The sequence below is a fragment of the Eurytemora carolleeae genome, unplaced genomic scaffold (genome assembly GCF_000591075.1).
Source record: "Eurytemora carolleeae unplaced genomic scaffold, Eaff_2.0 scaffold177, whole genome shotgun sequence".
Classification (NCBI taxonomy): Eukaryota; Metazoa; Arthropoda; class Copepoda; order Calanoida; family Temoridae; genus Eurytemora; species Eurytemora carolleeae.
The window spans coordinates 334167-359002 of record NW_019396082.1 but is presented as its reverse complement, the minus strand read 5'-3'; the positions used below and the strand labels follow the sequence as shown (position 1 = coordinate 359002).

The following is a 24836-nucleotide window of genomic DNA, read 5'->3' as shown; positions in this document are numbered from 1 at the left end:
ATCAAGCTTACACGACAAACTCGTAGGATTGAAAAATCCAACTAGTTTACACGATAAACTCGTAGAATGGAATAATCCATCAAGTTTACATGATAAATTCCAAGCATGGAATAATCCATCAAGTTTACACGATAAACTCATTGGATGGAATCATCCATCAAGCTTACACGATATAATCCATTAAGTTTACACGATAAACTCATAGGATTAAATCATCCATCAAGCTTACACGTTAAACTCGTAGGATTGAATAATCCAACTAGTTTACACGATAATCTCGTAGAATGGAATAATCCATCAAGTTTACACAATATAATCAAGTTTACACGATAAACTTATAGGATGGAATCATCCATCAAGTTTACACGATAAACTTATAGGATGAAATCATCCATCAAGTTTACACGATAAACTCGTAGGATGGAATCATCCATCTAGTTTACACGATAAACTCCAAGATGGAATAATTAATCAAGTTAACACGATAAACTCATTGAATGGTATCATCCATCAAGTTTACATGATAAACTCGTAGGATGAAATAATCCATCAAGTTTACATGATAAACTCGTAGGATGGAATCATCCATCAAGTTTACACAATAAACTCATAGGATGGAATCATCCATCAAGTTTACACAATAAACTCGTATGATGGAATCATCCATCAAGTTTACACAATAAACTCATAGGATGAAATCATCCATCAAGTAAACATGATAAACTCGTAGGATGGAATAATCCATCAAGTTAACACGATAAACTCCATCAAGTTTAAACTATAAACTCGTAGGATGAAATCATCCATCAAGTTTACACGATAAACTCGTAGGATGGAATCATCCATCAAGTTTACACGATAAATTCGTAGGTTTAAACTATAAACTCGTTTACATGATAAACTCCTAGGATAAATCATAGCGCATTTAAATGCATTTTTTTAATTATCGAAACTTTTATATAATCAAAATATTGTTAAAGCACAGCTATAATTTGGTCCGTTCCTAAAGCCTGCCTGTCTTACACACTGCAAGATGAAAAATATCAACAATAATATATTATATTTAATAATAAGAAAATCATAACAATAATAATATTTATCTGAAGTCCCCAGAGTTGCCCGTAAATTTACTTCTTCCAATCTACGATAATTTAGTTTTCTTGGGCCGCTTGAAATAAAGCTATTTAAAACATGCACCGAAATTTAGGCAAGCCTCTTTGGGTGCATAGCCATTCTTTCATGCTTGACCAACCTGTCGGTGGTCAGATGACCTGTTCCAGGTCAAAAGCCTTCAGAGTAATAATGACTTTGTAAAAATCCAGGGGGGGGTACACCCGCGCCTCCTTATTTCACTCAGGTGGGGGGTACTATCGACTGCCACCCCCCCCTGAAACCGCCTTATGCCCTTAATCATTTTCAAATATCTTTAAAAGACCCTCTAGCAGATTATCAGTATCAATTGTGGCGGGATTTTCTATTTTTGGGAGTAAGATGAAATGTCGTCTTTACCGCCGCGATGATATCAACGAAAGCTCATTAAGTTTACCGGATTTTATAGATTTAACCGACATTTTTGAGATTAGCATGCGCTCAAATTTGTCCTAACGTCGACCGGAAAATGACTCAGTTTTTTTTTCAAAACTAGGGTGCTCATCCGTCATTATATACTGCGCGCTTTGCTTAAAACATACATATATTTTTCTTCAGGAATTTCATACAGAAAAAAAAACTATAAAACCGACTTTTTGAGAAGCATTTCACCCCTGTATGTTATTGAGCCAGGTGGGTTTATAAAAACCTTTGGGTAGTCGCTACAGCAGGCCACAGACATGTTCAGTTTTAACGTTTTGTTTCTAATCATGTTCAGTTAGAAGTGCAAGCCTGCAATATCAAAAATACAATGCATTAGCCAAGTATTGATAAAAACAAAATAATATGTTTTTACACCCAATATTTTCTACCCGAACATGTCTATGCTCTCCAATATTTTCTACCGAACATGTCTGCACTCCACAAGTTGAGTGTAAGCCAGGTAAACACAGAGAGAGAGTTGTTTAAGCAGATAGATAGATTATTCTGATAGACAGATATATACATATAGATAGATAGATAGAGTAGAACTTACCCGCGCCCAGCCTATATGCTTCAGGTGTCAACCCTCCCCCCCCCCCCAATATTCACTAGTGGTGGCGCGGTCCGCCATGATTTCCCCTTGGGTAGCACTAACTGTTCTTGGCCCAGACCGACCTTTTGATTCCCTTTCTATGCCTGTATTACCCTCTCCCCCCTCACCCTGCCCTTGGCTCGTACCGTCTTGAAGCGCCCCAGGCCCAGTATTCAGGCCAGGCCGATGTCTGGAACTGAAGGTTGAAACTTCTCTTCTCTACCTGAGCGCCCCCCCCCCTCCTGCCCCCATCCAGCCCGTCCTGAACTAAACTCAGTTTAAACCTGAAACATGAACTAAACCCGTCCCAGCTCCTTCTGCTCCTCCCTAAACCGTCCCTCTAATAATTTCAACCAAAACATCAAATCAGTTATATAAATATAAGTGTTGAACAGGGACAAATTGAACCCAGTGTTTTAAGTGTTGGATATTTAAATAAACTTTTACCATGGCTGCGTCAGTCGGACCTGAAAAAGAAACAAACTCTAAACAGGTTTCAATACATATTAGAGAGGATTCAGATTCAGAGCTGCAGGCGCTATTTGATATACCCTTAAAGGGGGGTCAGAGGCCGTTGCAAGTTCCCATGCGGATGCGAAACTTTCCGCCGTCGTTTTGGCAACCCCCTGTTCTAGGCTCTAAATCTCCTAGTGTACATAGTCGTGAAAACTCCTTGGATAACTCCTGTGGACCATTTTCCCCTGATCCAGTAGCATCTCCACAACCTCCTGTAGGAAAGGCTTCATTTAGAAATTCTTAAAGACATTTCTTAAACCTTAATCGTGTTTTATCCTGCATTGTCCCTAAATTGTTTATGATACATAGTTTAATTTATAATCCAAACCTAAAACTTCTTCGGAGCTATTATCTTTATAAAGCATAATGCACTTATGATTAAGTAAACAGAGTTGTTTTAAATTTCATTTTCATTTCCATTCAAAGTTTTTACATCTTCTTAAAACCGGTTACTTTTTAAATGTGCTATTCATTTTTTTATAACTTCTTGAAACAGTTGTACTAATGGGTTAAATTTTATATTTAAAGATGTATTATTAATTGGTTGGTTGATGAATTGATGGATTAATTGAGTGATTGATTGATTGGTTAATTGATTGATTGGTTGATTGATTGATAAATGAACCTGACTGTCTGCAGGTCATCATAGTAGAGCAAACTCATGTCCAGCAAACCTTGGGCAAACCTTGGCAGTCTCTCTTCAGCATCAGGTACCTGCAGGACCAAGCAATGAGGACTTAGGACTAAGGTCGTAGGACTTATGTTGTATGGTAGGACTTAGTACTTTGGGCTCAGTACCTAGGACGAAGGACATAGGTCAGGACTTAGAACTTAGGGCTCACGTGGATTTAACGGTTCTGTCAATATTTCAGAAAACTGTGACTTTCGATCAAAATTTGACCCCTTTTAAATAATTTTATAGTCTTTTATTTTAAATATTTTTTTTGTTGGCATATACATTTTGATGAAAAAGTATTAAACAAACTAATCTGTAAGTCTTAAGCCTCTTGAGTTATATTCGAAAACACAATAAAAGAAACCGAATGCTTCTCTCTCTAGTTAGTTCAGGGTGGGCTCAGGTCTTACGACTTAGGACTGTGATCTTAGATCTAAGGACTAATGATTTAGGTCGTAGGACTTAGGACTAAAGACATTTGTCTTAGGGCTTAGAAATGTTGTTGTTTGGACTTAAGGTATAAGGAGTTTTGTTAAGTCGTAGGACTTCTGATTGTTAAAGCTTTTTCTTAGATTTTAGGACTTTTCTTAGATTCTAGGACTTATCTTAGATTCTAGGACTTTTCTTAGATTCTAAGACTTTTCTTAGATTCTAGAACTTTTTTTAGATTCTAGAACTTTTCTTAGATTCTAGGACGTTTTTTTAGATTCAAAGACTTTTTTAGATTCTAGGACTTTTCTAAGATTCTAGGACTTTTTTAGATTCTAAGACGTTTTTAGATTCTAGGACTTTTCTTAGAATCTAGGACTTTTCTTAGATTCTAGGACTTTTCTTAGATTCTAGGGCTTTTCTTAGATTCTAGGACTTTTCTTAGATTCTAAGACTTTTCTTAGATTCCAGGACGTTTTTAGATTCTAAGACGTTTTTAGACTCTAGGACTTTTCTTAGAATCTAGGACTTTTCTTAGATTCTAGAACTTTTCTTAGATTCTAGGACTTTTTTTAGATTCTAGGACTTTTCTTAGATTCTAGGACTTTTCTTAGATTCTAGGACTTTTCTAATATTCTAGGACTTTTCTGAGATTCTAGAACTGATTCTAGAATAAGGTAATTAGGTTAAGAAATAGAATGTGAAGGAAAACAATAGAAATAATTAATGGATTTAGAAAATCAGAGCTTGATCATTAATTTATCTAAATGATTTTTAAATTTCCAGACTCGATTGCAACCGTACAATACCAGACTATAAGTTTACTCACAATTGCTTTTTTATGGTTTTTATAAAAAATACTCCACTGACAATGTTCTAGCGTAATTTCAAGTGACCCTACATGCAAAGATGGCAATGCCCGATTTACACCGGTACCCTTATAAGCTTTGTCTGATCAAATATGGTTAGATATCAATGTTTTTGTTTCTTTAACTTTTTATGTTTATTTTGTAAAGTGACTTGTGCATTTCTTGCTTTTTAAGATGCAATGGAGAAATTATGATTTAAACACTTACTGAGTCCAAAAAAATGAGATTATCTGTGCATGGATGGTTACTTGAAATTACGCTTACAGTCCCTTTAAAACAATAAGAAATCTCTTCAAACAGTTGCCGTGAAAAAATTAATGTACGCGTGTTAGTGAACGGTTTTATGAGAGGGGTTAACTGAGGTTTTAGACATAAGTCAGAATTGGGTTCTAAGAATTCATGGATATTTTCAAAATTATAATTTAAGTATTTTTCTCAAATGAATCATAAGGGAAAAATACCCCCATCCCCATCATATCTTTTTTAATTTTTTTTTTGATATTTAGTTTCTTATTCCTTTTGCATTTTAAAATATTTGCAACCCTATCTTTTTGCAAACCCCCTTTTCCATTTCTGCCCGCGCGATCTAATGTTTTCTGAGAAATGAATGAATTCAGGTGATTAAAAATCTTGAACGACAGTTTTCCCAATATGAAGGATACACGGTCAATTCAGGACATTTTATTACCACATTAAACCTTTATATCTGTAATTTAATCATTCATTCAAATAAAGGTTTGGTTTTATAAGATTTATGTCCTTTTCTAATCGTTTGGTTTATTTCAACCCATGTCTATCAACAAAAATTTTTAACGTATATTGAGACAATAATACATCTTAACTTGATATATTAATTTGTTGCAGTACACTGTACTGTTTTGCTAAGTGTGATGTTTTTTGTTTTGTCTTAAAAGCAATTTTTTTTGCATCTTTCAGTCGTATCTACCTTGAATCTTGAATCTTAATGCAATGCAGAGTTTATATTTTCAAATAGTACTTGTATCAGACTTTTAGATCTGTATCAAGGTTAATGTTTATTTATAGAATAAAAATACAGTTCTTTTAAATCATATTTATTCTTTTTTTTTCGATTTTTAAGAGCTTCAGAAATATTTTGATATTTTTTTATTTGTAATATAATATCAAAATATTTTTTTGTAACTTTAAAAAAGGGGTGGACATAATAGCTTAAATTAGTTTTGTAAAATTCAAATACTTATGATGCACATTTTCTAAATCTTTTTATTTTAATTTTTAGAAAGAATTTTTAAAAAGTTTTATTGAGTTAAACAATTCAAATTTTTTACAAGAACACTTCACCACAAGAAAAAATTAAAAAATTGCCTTTGCTTCTTTTTGAGTTTTAAATATTTACGTTTTTACATCCATTACATACAAGATAACGTATCGTGTTTTAAGAAATTGTTTTGCTACAATTTTGAAGAACTGATTTTCCCATGATAAATTTCCTAACGAACCCTCCGGCAATTAACGATAGAGCATGTTACAAAACATGTTACAAAAAAAGAAAGAAAACAAAAAAAGCACATTTTTGATCTTACTTCATTATTTTTTTCTACAATTTTTATTCACGTGATAAATAAACTCATGAATAAAGTTTTTAAAATCTAATTTAAACAAATATATTTTTTAAGTTATAACGTTTGAAAATATTTAACCCTGGGTCTCATTATTTGGGTATTGTTGTAATACGATAAGAAATCTCAAAGCTTGGCACAAGGGGGGGATGGTCGGCTTAACCGGTTAACAGAAGGGGGGGCATGCTTGACCATGGGAAGGGAGGGGGGAGGAGGCCTGCTGGGTTTAGTGGATTTGTAAATATTTTTTAGATTAACCATCGGTATTTGTCTACTCCTTACAATAATAATTATTTTCCCTTCTTTTAAGTTTTTTTCCATCTTGTAAACTATCAACTTAAGGAGTAAAATTAAATTTTTGTTTTCTCGGGGACCCTTGCTGGAGCCATGAACCGACCCTTTATATATTATAAGAGAAGGGAGGGGGGGGGGGGTCTGTAACCTTTGAAGATATACTAAAAGGACCCAAATTTACGACCTAATTTCAGTTTAAAGAGGTATAAAAACCCTCGCCCAAGGATTTATGATATGGCTGCAAAGACCGGTCCACCTTTAACTAACTTTTTCAACTTTTCTTGATTCAGAAGATTGACACTTGTGACACATACCCCCCTTATTAGTACAAATGGAAGTGTCAACTTGATTTTTAACAACTTATTTATTGCAGAATAATTGTTGTTTGTTTTAGTATAATACCATTATTAATGAACTGTATTTTTATTTCATTTTTATCCTTTCTTTAAATCTTTCTTATTTTTTTTTGTATGTTCAAACTTAAAGGACTATAGGTAGGGGCGTACAAGGGCTTTTGTTTAGGGGGGGGGCACAATTTGCGCGCGTAAGCGCGCAACGCAAAAAATTTTTTGGGGTCCCCCCCCTTGGCAACAGTATGCCCGCCCCTTAAAAACCCCTTTTTTGAAAAAATATTGATACCTTTTTTATTTTTTTTGCCCCCCTCCCACCTGGACTTGTTTTGTTCACCATAAAAATACCATAAATCATTAAAAATTATATTTTTACTAATAAACGAAATTTCTTCTGAAATTTTTAGATAGAATTTACACTATCTTCATATTCACCATCTCTTTTAAGCTACAATTTTCTGGGATTTGATTGCACAAACATTTCAATGATTTTTTTCAGTAGAGAGCTCAGACAGCCTTATAGGGTGTAAAGCTATAAGTGCAAGATCGTTAAGTCTGCTCTCCGTCATAGTACATCTTGTGTAATGAAGTATTCTCTTTAGAAGGCCAAAACTTTTCTCTCCTTGTGTTGTCAATGAATTCAGACAAATCCTTAGTCTTTGTCATTGTCAGGTGTTACTTTTTAAACGTAGTTTCCTTTTAATTTTGTATTTTCCAGGGGGGGCAGTGCCCCGCCTGGAACTCCCAGGGGGGGGCAACAGGACTACTGCCCCCTAGGTACGCCACTGTGCCTGGCCTGAGGAAGGGAAATGCAAGCAGATGTAATATTAAAAGAGCCTCCCTCATGGGTGCCCCCTCTCAGCCTCTCAGGGGGGGCACGCATAGAGGGGGGCGGGGGGGCCCGGCCCCCCCCCCTCGTACGCCCCTGACTATAGGCGTAATTTCAACTGACCCTCCAGGGACTGTCATATTAACAAGGATACCCTTAAACCGATCATCTGATCAATAATGTGGAAGATAACATTGGAAAGTGTAATATGCAGTGCTTAGGATCCGGATCCGGATCTGTTGGATCCGCAAGATTTTGGCTTCCTGGATCCGGATCCGCAAAAATATGCAGATATCCGGATCCAAGGGGTAAAATATCAACCAAAAACGGCAAAAAAAACTTTTTTACTCCTAAAACCCAACTCTGAACTTTTGAAAAAAAGAGATTATAAAAATAAAAATGGTTCTTAAGGTTTAAATAAGCGAAAAAATAAAACAAAAAAATTGAAAATTATTTTTTGTTAAAAAAAATCAGTAAATCTTGAAAATAACCTGAAATAACCTGGATCCGGATCCGAATTTGGATCCGGATTCATTTTCTTCCAATGCGGATCCAGGATCCGGATTCGCATCAAAATTAAACGGATCCTAAGCACTAGTAAAATGGAAGTGCGCAATTCACTATTGTAAAGAAACTACAATTGAAAATAATCCGTTTTTAAAGACAAAAACTTGGATATTTTTAATACTTGATCACACTAAGCTTTTAGGGGTTCTGTTAAAAATCGGACATGCTACTCTGCAAAAGGAAGGTTATTTAAAAATAAGTCTTCATTCCGTTTTTGTAAGCTCATTTAAAACTACGAACGGAGAATTTAAGATATCAAAATTTGTTGGATACTCCCAACAATCGAAATTTCGTAATGCTTTGGGTAGGTTTATGTTACGAACCAAAATAGACGGCCAGATACTTGAACAGTTTAGTATTAGCAACATTTTGTTGATTCAATTACAGGGTGTATATTCTTAAGAATTACCCCCATTTTAAAGACTATAAAATTCATTGAAGAATTATGGCGCTCCGCAAAAAAACTTCCAGGAGGGAAACCAAATTTAAAAGGGGGGGGGTGGAATAATTTTAATGAAAGTAATACATCCCTGGATTCAAAGTTTAACCATGTAAAGGCACATAAAGAAAGTATAAATCAATAAAGGCATTTATTTTAGCAATGCAAGTGAATGCAATAAAGTAGAGAATAGTATATTCTTGAAATTAAACAGATCTAGTTTTTTTCTTTAAGGATCCCACAGCTCCGTTTTGTGATTAATGGATCCGGACTAGCGTATTATAACCTTTTTTCAAGATTTAATGATTTTTTCTTATATTTTACTGATTTTTCCAGAAATGGAGTTTGATTCAAGCTCAGTTAGAATTCAAAAAAATCTTATGTTGCAATTTTGATGTGTGCAAAGCAAGACAGTGCTAAACATAATTACTGCTGGAAAACGAGATTTTTTGCTCAAGGCTAGTTTTAAACCTAAATACTTTTGTAATTATACAAAAGTATTTGCTCTACTTTTCATTTTACATGTACAATGTACATGTTATATCGTACACTTAATATTTGGCATGTACAAGTTTACAGTTCACTTTTTTCATATACATATTATAGTTCGGGTAAAAATTATGTTTTGTTTCTTTGATGGTTTATTAACATTTTTTGAATAGACTTATGCAGGTTTTAAATATTAGTTTTTACCCATTTCCATAAACTGTTAGGATCTAAAATTAATGGCATTAATAAAACTAATTTATTTTTAATAAATTTGGTAAACTGCGTACCNAATTAACTCTTCAAACTTTTACAATAGGAAAAAGAGAATTAACGAGGTTGGTAGTTGGAAATTATCACGAGATATAAATCATTTCTTATCAGTCTTTTGATTTAACACTTGACAATTGCGAATTAGAAATAGATAAAAGACAAAGTATTAATTTTTTGATTGATTCTTAATTTTAGAAGTTTTTTTAGATAATGCGATTGTGAATTATCTTTTTCTTAAACATAATTGAGCTGTTGGAGTCCAATTCAACAAAAAGAGTCAAGATTATAAATGAAATATTATTGTTCAATTGTTTTTGATTTTTTTTACCTTTTTTATATTTGGATATATAATTAGGTTTTTGATGTATTTACAAGTAAAAAAAAAATTAGTTATCTTTTCTGTAACATAATTGAGTCTTTAAGAGTCCAAATGAATTAAGAGGTGTCAAGATTATAAATTAATTATTATGAGTTAAATTTTTTATTCTTTTACTTTTTTAATATTTGGGTACATTTTCCTTTTCGTACTTTAGGTGTAATGTCCTGATATGTGTGAGATCTGCAGTTTTAAATATGATGATGATCATATCGACTAAAAATGTAGTTTTGATCACACGTTTTTAAACACATGAATACAGGGTGACCCACATCATATTGGAATTACGTCCAACAAAATACTTTTAAGAACCCTGTATAGTTTCAGACAAATCACAAATTAAACAATGTCCTGTATAAATGTAATCTTAAATGTTTAAGTTTACTAGAAACTACCATGAATGAAAGATAATAGCTGAATAAGATAGAAATAGCATATTTTATTTTTAGTGTCTAGCTATCTAGTTATATTTGTGAAGAAGAAATGGTTAAACCAATTTTAAAACTTTATACATTTAACTTGAGATGTTTAAATTCAAAATTTTGAAATTAAACCTTAAACTTGGATAATTTGCATTCTAGACTCAAATATTTTTAACAAATATTATTAAAATCCATTGTAGCAATAAATCTACAACACAAATGAAAACATTTGTTTTACCATCAAATTTGAAATGTTTTTTAATCTTCACTCTTCAGATCAAATGTAATTTTTTGATGAATTTACCAAACCGTGCAAAAGTTATTAATTATTAAAACAACAATTATTTTATCTCACACTGCAAACAATTTTATTTATTTAATTGAATCAAATTTCAGGAAAAATTCTTTTAAAAAAATTTAAAGCTTCGTATGAATGTAAAACCCGAAATGAATACTAAATAGGATATAGAAAAAATCAATAAAGTAATTAGTATAGTAAAGAAACAGGAAAGTAGGAAAAGATGAAAAAATCGGAAAATCATGAAAAAGAAAGAAGAACGGAAATAAAACGAAAATGGAACCAAAAAAAAACAGAAAAAAAATCAAATAAGAACGCAAAAAAAAGAAGAGAGAGATAGTTTAACAATTAATAAATAAATAGAAACTTTATTTAGAATCATGCTCTACAGAACCATCATCTCCGACAGCAGAGCTACGATGTAGGAGGAGGAGGAGATGATCTAGGACCTCTGCCCCCTGGCTGGGAGATGGCCAAGGCACCCAACGGACAAATTTATTTCATGAATCATATTACAAAGAGTACACAATGGGAAGACCCTAGAAAGGTAAACTACTTATTTATTAAAATATCTGTAAAATAACATCATCTTCATATGAAATTTAATATTTGAAGAAGCCTCAGAAATTTAAAAGTGTTCCATCTAAACCTTGTATTATATTATATTCAAGGGGGGATGTTGAATTTGAGACACACTGTACTGCGTGGTAAATATAATGATAAAAAATGTTTAAATTAACACAGTTGGTTAAACATAAACAAAAAGTGTAATTAAGCTATGGGGAAAATTATGAAAACCTGGCCCCCTCAGATTAATTTTCCCTCACGAGGATTATACTTTTCTATGTGATATTTATATTGTATAAAAACTAATCTTCGTGCAATAAATATTTGATTTGATTTGATTTGATTTGATCTATGTGCAGCTTTTTTGGGTTTCCAAGAAACCTACAGCTCTTGGTTTCCAGGAAACATGAAGCTCCTGGTTTCAAGGAAACATGCAGTTCCTGCTCTCCAGAAAACTTGTGGCTCATGGTGTCCAGGAAACCTGCTTTTTTGGGTTTCCAGGAAACCTACAGGTCTTGGTTTCAAGGAAACATGCAGCTCCTGGTGTCCAGGAAGCATAAGGAGAAAAACACTCAACATAAGAATGCTCACCATTGTTTGTGGGCTTCATTGCTTCCTTTTAAAGGGAGTGACCGGCAATGCATGGTGGTTGAACTGAATATGTATTATTGTAGACAAATCTTTTAGGATTTATTTGAGATATACAAAACGTTTCTAGGACGTATATTTACATATATATATGTACAGCAAACACATTAGTTGTTTAGGAACAGATTGAGAAAATAAAAATTAACTCTTATCATCGAAAATAAGTAATCTTATTCAATACTGTTTGAGTTTTGTTAAAAAAAGCAGGAATAGGATTAATTAATTTTTTTAAAACCGATTTTGAAGTTCATGATTTTTTAACGTCGACTCTGCACTCAAATTAATTAATTATACATCCTGGAAACGTTTATATATCTCAAATGAATCCAAAAAACTTGTCCACAATACTGCATACTCAGTTCAACCTACATACATTGCCCGTCAGTCCCTTTAATAAGACTATTATATGCCTCCCCCCCCTCTTTCTCCTTGACCGATTCATTCTAAAAATTTCCTTACTTCTTTTTTTCCCCAATTTGCACAGTTTTCCACTAGAATCAACAAAACCTTTGCACTTTAGTTCATGTCGTAATAGCTGGATAAATACTAAAACTGTTCGGGCAAAATTAGGAAAATTGTTCAAGAAATGAATACCGAGTTCAATTCATATTAGTAAATTCAAAAATGACACATTTAAGGTTAAAAATGGCCAAAAATATTGATGAAAATTGAAAATTGAGTGACGTATTTATAGGCCTTATCGTTGACAAGCTCCGGTTTAATAAAGAAATTTATTAAATCGGCCTTGTTTATTGTTATCAGTTTATTGAAGGGCTCCTTGAGTAAATTATTATTCCGTTGTGTATACACTGCTATCACAAATGATTTATGGCTTTTTAATTTAATTTAGACTTTTATAGCCCAGGTGCTTTATTACAGGGTTTGATACCGCAAACTCTAGACTTGATTAGCCACCCCCCCCCCTCCCCTGTTTTTTATTACGTCCGAGAAGCAAAACTAATATTTTACGATAAATCATTCATTAAAGTGTAATGTACATATTCTCTGCTACTCTTAATCTTTTCTGCAGCTCTCCTCCATTCTTATCTTTAATTTTCACTTTTTATTTAATTCTGTTTTCTTCCGCATTCTCTCTTCTCATGCATTCCTCTTTTCTCTTCCTCTTTTCTTTTCCTCTTTTCTCTTTTCTCTTCCTCTTTTCTCTTCCTCTTTTCTCTTTTCTCTTCCTCTTTTCTCTTCCTCTTTTCTCTTTCTCTTTTCTCTTAATCTTTTCTCTTCCTCTGTTCTCTTTCTTTTTTCTCTTCCTCTTTTCTCTTCCTCTTTTCTCTTCCTCTTTTCTCTTCCTCTTTTTTCTTCCTCTTTTCTCTTCCTCTTTTCTCTTCCTCTTTTCTCTTCCTCTTTTCTCTTCCTCTTTTCTCTTCCTATTTTCTCTTTCTTTTTTCTCTTCCTCTTTTCTCTTTCTTTTTTCTCATCCTCTTTTTTCTTCCTCTTTTCTCTTTCTCTTTTCTCTCCCTCTTTTCTCTTCTTCTTTTCTCTTCCTCTTTTCTCTTTTCTCTTCCTCTCTTTTCTTTACTCTTCCTCTTTTCTCTTACTCTTTTCTCTTTTCTCTTCCTCTTTTTTCTTCCTCTTTTTTCTCTCTGATTTTTTAGCATTTGTTCTCTCTGTCTTCTCGTGTTTTTTTCCCTTACCGTTCTTTTTTTTGTGGCATTTTTGCAAAGAAACTTCTTCTGTCCTTAGATGGGAATTTTTTAGTAGAATTATGTAGTTGAACTATGTAGGACAAGTTCAACTTTATCTCCTGTTCTTAACTTGAACCAATAGTTGAACCAGCCGAACCTAGCTGACTCTGTCTATTCATAAATTGCCAACCATGAGTACTTAAATCATGAAGTTAAAATGGCGAGGTACTTCCATCTTTTTCAATTTGAGTCACGCATACTCTCTCCCTTTTTACAATGTTTGAATAGACCATCATGTTAAACCAAACTAACTATTAAGGAGCTCTTGAAAATGTCGGTTCTTCCTTTATTAAGATTTTTCGAAGCCAACCCATTCATCCATTCACCCATTCACCCATCCTCTCATTCACCCCATTCAACCTTGCACGAATTCACCCATTCACTTATTCACCCCATTTACTCATTCTCCAATTCACTTATTTAGACCATTCTCTCAATCCCTCATTCCCCCCCCCCCCTGTCACTAAGCTATGGGGAAAATTATGAAAACCTGGCCCCCACAGATTAATTTTCCCTCACGAGGATTATACTTTTCTATGTGATATTTATATTGTATAGAGGGGGGGGGGGCATGAGTTTTATTTTTAGTTACTTACTAATTATACTCACTTTTAAATACATAGAGAGGCTGATTTTAATCAAGTAATGTTTACTTTAGGTTTAACATGATTATTAAATATAAAGTTTAATTTGCCATGAGAATTAAATACAGTGAATTACCTAGTGCCGTGACAAGGCTGAAAGTTTACATAGTTTAATAGAATTGTTAAATTTGTCCTAATATGTTATTTTGAGCGTCCTAATATGTTAAATTGTCCTAATATGTTAGTTTGAGCGTACTAATATGTTAAATTTGTCCTAATATGTTAGGTCGAGCGTCCTAATATGTTTATTTGTCCTTATATGTCAGTTTGAGCGTCCTAATATGTTAATTTGTCCTAATATGTTAGTTTGAGCGTCCTAGTATGTTAATTTGTCCTAATATGTTACTTTGAGCGTCCTAATTCCTAGAGGTTTTTATCAAATAAATTAATTGCCTTTTATCGAAAAAGAATCAGTAATATTCTTAATTTAAAACATGACAAGACGGGTTGATTGTTAAATCCTTATACCTTTGCGACCTAATGTCGTAGATTAATTAATCTAAGTTTGAAGGTTTACACCATCAGTTTCCGAAGATATAGGGATTTGATAATTAGAATTTGTGGCAAAAACATAATTTCTTCAAGAAATCATTTGCTGATTTTCCTGTTTAAATGATTTTGCCCGTCAATCCAGTCTAAATTAGAATATTTCCTGTCAAAATAAAGTCATGACATTTTCTTATCAACCATTTTGCAATAGTTACAAAAGGTTTATTTGACCTGAATTCGAATTAAGCTTTTTCTCTGGCTGGGTTTCTGTTTTCCTGGGTTTAGGGTTTTATACCTCGCAATAAAACGATTAAAGATTCAGCAAAAAAAGGTTTTATTGTTCAATTTAAACATAATTTTATGTACACATAATTTGTAATAAAAAATGTTAAACATTTTATGTTAAAATTTGTAATATAAAACTGAATCAAATTTTGGTTTAATAAATTTTCACAAAGGATTAATAGATTTTTTCTTTCATTCTTTTTTTCATCTATCTTTCTTTCTTTTATTAAATTGTTTTCCATCATTTGCATGAAAAAGAAATAGTCTTTCCCATAAACCCTAGCATTGGGTTGCAAAGATATAGGATAAGAAAATCAGAGTTTATGACAAAGACTTACAGGAATTCCTGTATCATATTCATTATATCGTGTATATATATATTTATGTGTCAAGAAATCCACCAATAAGTAGAAACCTCCATATCTTTGTTTACGCTTAAAGTGTACTTCCGTTTCTGAGAGGAATGTAAACAAACTCAAACTGCGTTATTTTTTCCTCCGTGAGCCCCTTTCATGTTAATGAAGATATGGGGGATCCTTGTACATTCAGATTGGAAACTACCATAAATTAAAGTGAATGCAGTTTCTGGGAGATATTTAAGCGAAGCTTAGTCTGGGCAGTCCGCACGTGTTTACAATCCTCCCAGAAATTGCAGTACACTTTAGTTTTTGTCAGTTTATAATATTCCTTTCATCTTTCTTTCCATCAGTCTATGCATACTTTGCGTTTATCTACCTATACTACCAGTCTTTATATCTATCCGCATCCTACATATATTTATATACATATATACATTATACATAGCTATCTTGCTAGGCTATCCATCTATCTTTTTATCTGTCTAGGCTATCCAGCAGCAGATGTTAAATCAACTGAATGGCACGGCATCACCCCGTAGCTCAGCGGTCAGTTCTCCGGTTCCTAATGGACAAGGAGGAGTAGATCTAGGACCTCTTCCACAGGTAGATCAACAGCTTTATCATGACAGGCCAGAACTTTTAGATCAGGATAGAGTTAACTCATTATTCACGACAAAAACTGTTGAATTCGAGGAGTTAACTATTTAGTTAAATTAAAATTAGATACTAAAAAGTTATAATTGAGGAAACTTGGAGACATTTTAGATTTAGTGCTTAAGCAAGACCTAATCTATACCAAAGTTACGGCCTCAATTCTAAATAACTCAAACATTTCCATTTTATAAATATGATTTTTTACCATTAAAAATGTTTCTTATCTATTTTATCTTCCTGAGGGTCGATGCTTTTGAACTCCTTGAAGAAATAAGAATAATGTGAGAAAAGTAATAAATAAAAAAATAAAATTTTAATTTGTTAAGGGTTGGGAGCAGAGTGCTACCCCTGAAGGAGAAATGTACTTTATTCATCATCTTACAAAAAGAACAACTTGGTGAGAAATTAAATTAAACATGTATTTTATAGTTAGCTTGGGAACCTACCTTCACCTGGAAACTAATTAAAGTCTACTTTCTTAATTTAGAAGTTTAAACCGAGTTAAGAAATTTCCCGTGGTTCTACCGAATTCCACAATAAAAATTCGAGGCAAACTGGTCAAGGGGTTCATAAGTTATGATCGGATATTCAAACAAACAGACAAACAGAAACCCAAACAAAAATTACTACTATATATATTTAGAAACTCATGAACCCTTAAAAGATTTTCTTCAATTTTAAAATTTGGGGACGTCAGAACCACGAAACATTTTTAGTTGAATTGATCGAATTTTTTGGGTCGTCTTCCAGATCGAAGAAAATTTTCTATATATTCTGACAAAGCTGGGTTCTCGATATCAAGTTTAAAGTTTATACATATATATAAACTTTAAAGAAAAAAAACGTGATATTTGTTCATTATTGTCCAATTGTGTTGCAATTGCAATTACATAAAAAAATTGTCTTACTTTCATAACTCGAAATCAGTGAAGAATTCTTAATATCATATTTTTTCTATTTCTTAATTTGATTTTCTATAATAAAATTAGTTTGGTTCCTATTATAAACTTAATTCTATTTTCGCCCTGGTTCCCCAAGTAGTTGTTTGTAATTAATGTGAGATTATTTGTTAATATTCTCAAATTTAAACTTCTTAACAATAATATTCTTCATTAATCTGATATTTAAAGAATCAATTTTTCATTTTCTAAATTTATCTCTTTTCACGGATCCATATTTATTTACTTATTTATTTACTGCTATTGATCCTCAAATACAGGGCTATAGAGGTCTTTAATAGTTAATTCCTCACCATCCAGAAATAATCCTTAATGATATGGATCAGGGGTGTATGGTTTTTTGACAAATCATTCCACCCCTTTAAATGTATTTTTATGTTTTTTTTCGCTGAATAAATGTTTTTCAGGGGAAAATGAATAAAAATTTGGTTTTTAAATATTAAATATTTTGTGAAAAAACTTGCCTGTCAAACTTTTTATTTTTCCCACAGAGCATTGAAAATTAAGCATTTTTTGAAAATAAACCATTGATTTATTATCCAGATATAATCCTTGAATGATGTTTTGATCCCTAATTATCCAGATATAATCCTTTCATAATGTTTTGATCCCTTATTATCCAGATATAATCCTTGAGTGATAATTCAGATGCAATCCCTGAATTCTGCATTAATCCCCAAATATCTAGGTATGATCCCAGAATCCCAATCCATGCTCAGCAGGTTCCATTAAAACAGAGACAAGAATCCACACATGCTCAGGTAACCTAGACCTGGCATTGCCCCCCCCCAGCTGACCCTCCCCAAATAGCTGACTAAGCGATGGTGGTATACCAGAGCTGAATCGTAATACCCTGAACCCACAGGGATATCCAGAAAAGCGAAAATAGGAAGACGACATTAAAGTATAATAACTAAATCTATTTGAAAGAAAACGTTTTTCTCTTAAGTCATGAACTACAATGGGTCATTATAACTGGCACGCTCATTGAACTGGAGTTTAAAAGTCGTCTTCATATTCTAGAGTTTTCTGGTTCTCACTGTATAAAAAAAAACTTCAGACTTAAAGGGACTGTTCACTTATTTGGGTAATTTGAGGATTAACTAAATAGCCTATTAGCTATTCATTGGTATTACTTTTCACTACTTACTACTGTTCTGAAAAAAACGTTTAAATAGTGTCTATGCAAAGGTAGCATACATTTCCTCTGGTATTCAGATTTTTTTCTGGACATTTTCTTTGAAAAGTAAGAAACACCAATGAATTGCTAATAGGCTAATTATTTTTCCAAATAAGTGAACGGTCCATTTAATTCTCTCGATCTAAACCTTTAAAAGAATAACCTTACTATATCTGAACCTTGACCTTAACCTTGTTGCTCTAAACCTGAATTAACCTAAACCTTAATATTATTTTAAACTGAACCTTTATCTTTACCTGGAACTTTAATAATGAACCTAAACCTTAAAGAGAGACAGACTCCAACGACACCTTTACCTGGAACTTTAATTATGAACCTAAACCTTAAAGGGAGACAGACTCAAACGACACCATAGCAACAAGAAAGTCGTCGTTTAAAGAACATCGTATACGAAATAATTAAAAAATATTATGAAATATCAACTACATACGAATGCATCGGGAAAAAAAATCGATGATTATTCTGAAAGATTTGTTTGGAATTAAATAGATTTTTTAACGATCCAAGCTGAATATTGCAACTTTCTGAATTTGTATGGACGCATACGTTCTTCGGTATTATAGTCCTTTTTAACAATTTTCTCCTTATGGACGCAATCTAGATATAAGTAAGATTAGTAGCAATCGCCATCGAATTTTTTAGACGTAAGGCGAACACTCCCTTTAAACTAACCTGAAAATTTACCTAAACCTTTAAAATTGGCAAGAACCTGGGCTTAAACCTAAAATAAGCCTAAACCTTGCCATAACCCTACAAAATACTAATCCTAAGATAAACCTAAACATTGCCACAGACTAATTAAAAACCAAACAGAAAATGAATCTGAACCTCACGTGTTGTTTAACTGTAGGCCCAAAAGCTGCAGCAGGAGGCTCGACTGCGACGGTTGGAGAATGAGCGGCGTGTACTGCAACAGAAGAGAGCAGAGCTAAACCAGTTTATCACCAGACAACAACAAGAGAGTCCCTAGTTTATTAGAATGTATCATCTACAAGCAGAATTGTAGTTAAACACATTTTAGTTCGGAAGATATTTCACGCTTCAAGTTTTTAAACATTAAATTTAATATTTGTTTCACATTTTTCACCAAATCACATCAAGCAAATCTCTTATTTGCAACCTGTTCTTGAAATAACTGTAATGTTTATAATTAAAAACATTTAAAGAGTTAGTACATTATAGTTGAAACTCTTCCAATATTTTTCTTTAATTTCATGAAACTATTTGAACTAAAAAATAAAAAGTATGAAATAATATAATAAATAAATGGTTACAACTAGTTATAAATATGCAAAAAAAAAGTTGATAAAAATTATGATAATTATTATAATGATAATTATAATTTTTATAATAATAATAATAATTATGATAATAACCCATTATGACAACATAAATAATTATTATACTATTCCTATATAAAATGATCGTTATGCACAACTTTAAAGTTTTTAGCAAATATTTTTTTTGATGTTTTCTATTAATAATAGTACAATAATAATAATAATTATTTTTCAGGAAATGATGATGCGACACACCCTCTCTGAGGGCGGAACGAAGCTTGACCCTTTTTTGGCGCAAACAAACGGAGATCCTCATATTCGTCAGGAGTCAGCTGATAGTGGTCTTGGGATGGGATCATTCCCAAACCTTGGGACAATTAGTGAGGATATGGGTAGGTTAATCATTATATTTGGGACAATTAGTGAGGATATGGGTAGGTTAAACATTATATTTGGGACAATTAGTGAGGATATGGGTAGGTTAATCATTATATTTGGGACAATTAGTGAGGATATGGGTAGGTTAATCATTATATTTGGGACAATTAGTGAGGATATGGGTAGGTTAATCATTATATTTGGGACAATTAGTGAGGATATGGGTAGGTTAAACATTATATTTGGGACAATTAGTGAGGATATGGGTAGGTTAATCATTATATTTGGGACAATTAGTGAGGATATGGGTAGGTTAATCATTATATTTGGGACAATTAGTGAGGATATGGGTAGGTTAATCAATACGTTTTGTTTTTTTTATCCCAAACCATTAGATTAGAGTACAAATCTGATATGACAACATTTTATTGAGAATTATTCTGGTTTGGGATAATAGGTAGGTCAAGGATAAGAGTAGGTCAAGAATAGGACTAGGTCAAGGAAAGGAGTAGGTAAAAGATAGGAGTAGGTCAAGGGAAGGAGTAGGTAAAGGATAGAAGTAGAGTTAAAGGATATGAGATAGGAGAAGTTCAATGATAGAAGTAGGTGAAGATCAGGAGTATGTCAAGGATAGTAGTAGGTCAAGATTAGATGTATGTCAAGAATAGTAGTAGGTCAAGATTAAGAGTATGTCAATGATACTGCAGTTGGTCAAGATTAGGAATATGTCAAGGTTATAAGTAGGTCAAGATTAGGAGTATGTCAAGATTAGATGTATGTCAAGGATTGTAGTAGGTCAAGATTAGGAGTATGTCAAGGATTGTAGTAGGTCAAGATTAGGAATATGTCAAGATTAGGAGTATGTCAAGATTAGGAGTATGTCAAGGATAGTAGTATGTCAAGATTAGGAGTATGTCAAGATTAGGAGTATGTCAAGGATAGTAGTATGTCAAGATTAGGAGTATGTCAAGGATAGTAGTAGGTCAAGATTAGGAGTATGTCAAGGATAGTTGTAGGTCAAGATTAGGAATATGTCAAGGATAGTAGTAGGTCAAGATTAAGGTGCCGGAAATTTATTATATTTCTATATTTAGGAATGGAAAATATGGATACAGACCTGGATACAACTCTTACAGATACAAACCAACAGATACAGATACAGCAACAGGTATAGGATTTTGATACACACACCAATAAACAGATACAGGTACAATCCTACAAATACAGATACAAAAATAAGTATAGAATAGTGATACCAGATACAAACAACAAATACAGAAACAACAATAACAGGATAAACAAATAGAAACAGATACAAATCAATAGATACAGATGCAAGCCAACAAATACAGATGAAATCCAACAAATACAGATGAAATCCAACAAATACAGGTACAAACCAACAAATACAGATACAAACCAACAAATACAGATACAAACCAACAAATACAGGTACAAACCAACAAATACAGGTACAAACTAACAAATACAGATACAAACCAACCAATACAGATCAAACCAAGAAATGCAGGTACAAACCAACAAATACAGGTACAAACTAACAAATACAGATACAAACCAACAAAAAACCGATACAAACCAAGAAATACAGATACAAACCAATAGACATAAGATATTGGAGCATACACTACACTACACATGCAGTCCAATACAAAACCACAATTAAACAGATTAAGCGCAAACTATGTTTAATATATTTGTTTTTAGCAAGGGATGGATACAGAGGAGCTGATCCCTACCCTGCCTGAGCTCGGAGAGGAGCTGAGCAGAGACTTTATCAACACCATCTTCAACACCAACACACCCGTAGAGAACGAGCTCACCTGGCTCTAGAACCTCAACAGCAACGTGATGTTCATCATCATCGTTCAATCAAGTTAAATCAAAGACAAAATATCAACTTTTATAATCGAGTCCAGATATCGTTACGCATTTAATGCGTACAGTTCTCTGCGTATTCGTAGACAAATAATCAAACTGCGTGAAACTCTTCACACGCTAGAGATTGGAGAGTGACACATGTCAAATCATATACGCACGTTACACAATAATTTCGGTTGTCCAGTGCACACTAATGCATTTTTTGCAATGTAAAAATAGTTCATTCTTTCTAATAACAATTTCAGGAACCTTTTTACTTGTGCTTGACCTTATAAGGGATATTATATATTCTATATCCCCTCCTCCCTCTCCAAATGAACATTAAATGCGTATGGTTTGTGGAGGTGATTTTTTAACATGAGTGAATTTTTTTTCTACCAGTTGGCAGAGACGCCTTAATTAAAATTACCAAATCCGTCCAATATGCCCTGATAGCGTTAACTTGGAAATGCTCACGTATAAACTGGGATATTTTCGTATATCTCTTTGCATTGTTTAGATATCATGTAGCACTGCATATTAATTTAGGAATTGTTATGATTACTAAACTGAAAAATCCTCGATTGCTGACATTTCTAAAGGTTGCAAAAAATCTGAAGAAAATTGACAAAACGCAGTTTTCACCAATATAATTCACCTTCATATATAAATAGCAATAATTTTGAGAACTAGAACAATATCTTGTGATTATTTATTCAAATGTTTTTTTAACAATCGAGAGCCTTAATTTTGAAAAGGTTCCGTCCAAAAGTTAAATGGTTGTTCACAATTAAATCTTGGAAAGATAATTTAACGGCAATAGTTACTAAAACAAATCTCGCCAATTCGACTTTCAGCCATGAATTAAAGTTCCTTGAAAGGGCAGATATCATGAATTAAAGTTCCTTGAAAGGGCAGATATCATGAATTAAAGTTCCTTAAAAGGGCAGATATCATGAATTAAAGTTCCTTGAAAGGGCAGATATCATGAATTAAAATCCCTTAAAAGGGCAGATATCATGAATTAAAATCCCTTAAAAGAGCAGATATCATGAATTAAAGTTCCTTAAAAGAACAGATATCACCCAAAAAAAAACTTTTATTTCGGAAATATCTGCCCTCAAACATCCTTGCAGAATGCAGATGTCTTCCACATGTTTTCAAAATTTCTGTTTTTGAAAAAAGGTGATTTTTCTACTACAATGTGTTGTAAATATTTGTCTGAATATTGAAATCTTTTTCTCAATAATTAACTTTCTCTTGCCTGTGTAAACGAAAATGTTTTCACATGAAAATCTGCAATTTTTTCTGTATTACAGGACCATACTTTTATACCATGCTCATCAAATCCTTGAATTGTGAAATGAATCTGTTTTATTCAACATTTTATTGTGAATTAGGTTAAAAATCAGCCCGTGTACAAAAATCAAAATTATTTTGAATTTTGAAAAAGTGCCTCGTGCAGCTAAATATTGTAATAGTTTGTAAAAAATGCACATATGTAAATATCTGATTAGTGTGCCTTATCCTATAATGTTCCGTCCTATTATATATATATATTTTATATTATTATTTGAATATAGCCGGAAGGGGGGAACTTATTCTGCCCCCCCCCCCATTCCACTTGGATGAATAATAGTGCCTTTTATTAGTTTCCTTAACATGTTTGTTTTAATTCCAACTTTGTAATTTGCTGATAAAAAAGTTTGTGCCATATTTATGTATGCTTGTAAGCGTAGTAGTTGGATACAAATAGATTATCAAGTACAATAGGTGGCAACAGAGATATTAACCAATTATACACGACGTCACAATTGTCAAATATAACAAGGAAAGCGAATTTTTCTCACAGTAGTTGACATGTTTTCCAAGATTAAATAAAAAAAGTGTAAAAACAGAAACTAAAGAACACATAAAATTGCACTTATTTTATTGTAAGAAAAGCACTTTATTCTAAAATTATCACTATTATTGATGATTTTGTCGGACACAAAAACTGAATTGACACTTGTGACGACAGAATACAACTGTACTGAGAGTGTACAAATTCTACGTTGCCATCTATTGTACTAGAATCTATTTGGTTGGATAGAATTTGAACCCTTGAACTATTTAGATTTCAGGGCTTAATCATTTAATCAAAAACATGTTTTTATGTTTGAAAAAAAAACGTTTTTCCGGAACCTTTTTGAAAGTCCGACTCTTTAAAAAACGCAGCCTTTGGATTATGTGCATTTTCATATTATTATGATTACTATACAAAACTGTTTAATTTACGAGAATAAATTTTAATTAGAAAATGATGTTTATCTTTTGCTTTCTTACATTATCTACCATAGCCTACAGTGGTTCCCATAAAACTGTGGAATGGGGAGAAGAATATTAGATTCTAAATACTATGATCATGAATCAAATTAATTCTGCAGTCCTGATAGTCAAGCTCAGCCTCACAGTACACCATGTAAAGCCCATATTGTTGATAGTTAAAAGACATTGGTTAAACTGTTGGCTTAGTAATATGAAAAATGAATAAAATTGCTTGTTTTTTCTTTTCCACATTTTTGTGGGTCTCACTGTATTTAACGTAGACCACTGATAATATTTACCAAAGACTATGTAATACAGACCGCTGATATTATCGACCAAAGACTGTGAAATGTAGACCGCTGATATTATTTACCAAAGACAATATAATACAGACCGCTGATATTATCGACCAAAGACTAATAAGTGTAGACCGCTGATACTAAATGTGTATTCTAAAGACTAAATATATAATGAAGACCGCTGATACTATCTCACTTAGATTTAAACAAATCTAAAGATTAATTATCAAATTTTCAGACAGATTCTCGGCTTTAACTTGTTGAATTCACCTCGCCAACTCACGTATCCCATTTTGTAGATCTAGGCAAAACATTTCTTGCATAAGTGTAAAAGGATTAATTGGAAAAATACTGTTCTGGTTTTGCATGAGAGCGTGCACATTTTGGTTTGCAGTGATCACAGACTACACACTGCTCATACACTACCTGGATAGGCTGAGCAGGCCTATAGTGTCCCGGCACGCCATGCTACGGTTCCATGTAATGTTTTTTGACTGACATCTCACGGCCAATTGTTGCATTCAGGGGTAAAGTTTTACAACTTTTAAAGAAATACTCCAATTTTAAACATAAAACATAACGTTTATGAATATTGTCTA

At 32.8% G+C, this 24836-nt stretch overlaps 1 protein-coding gene across 1 annotated transcript; it reads left to right on the top strand.

Moving 5' to 3' along the window:
- The first annotated feature begins 2392 nt into the window (after positions 1 to 2392).
- LOC111717509 (transcriptional coactivator YAP1) lies at positions 2393 to 23403 on the top strand. The gene is made up of 11 exons (XM_023493007.1): positions 2393 to 2898; positions 3320 to 3390; positions 10963 to 11133; positions 15765 to 15881; positions 16259 to 16329; positions 17580 to 17652; positions 18943 to 19054; positions 19259 to 19263; positions 19608 to 20100; positions 20845 to 20918; positions 21479 to 23403. The coding sequence occupies exons 1-11, from the start codon at positions 2613 to 2615 to the stop codon at positions 21602 to 21604; spliced, it is 1599 nt and encodes a 532-aa protein (XP_023348775.1). The 5' UTR covers positions 2393 to 2612; the 3' UTR covers positions 21605 to 23403.
- Positions 23404 to 24836: the final 1433 nt, after the last annotated feature.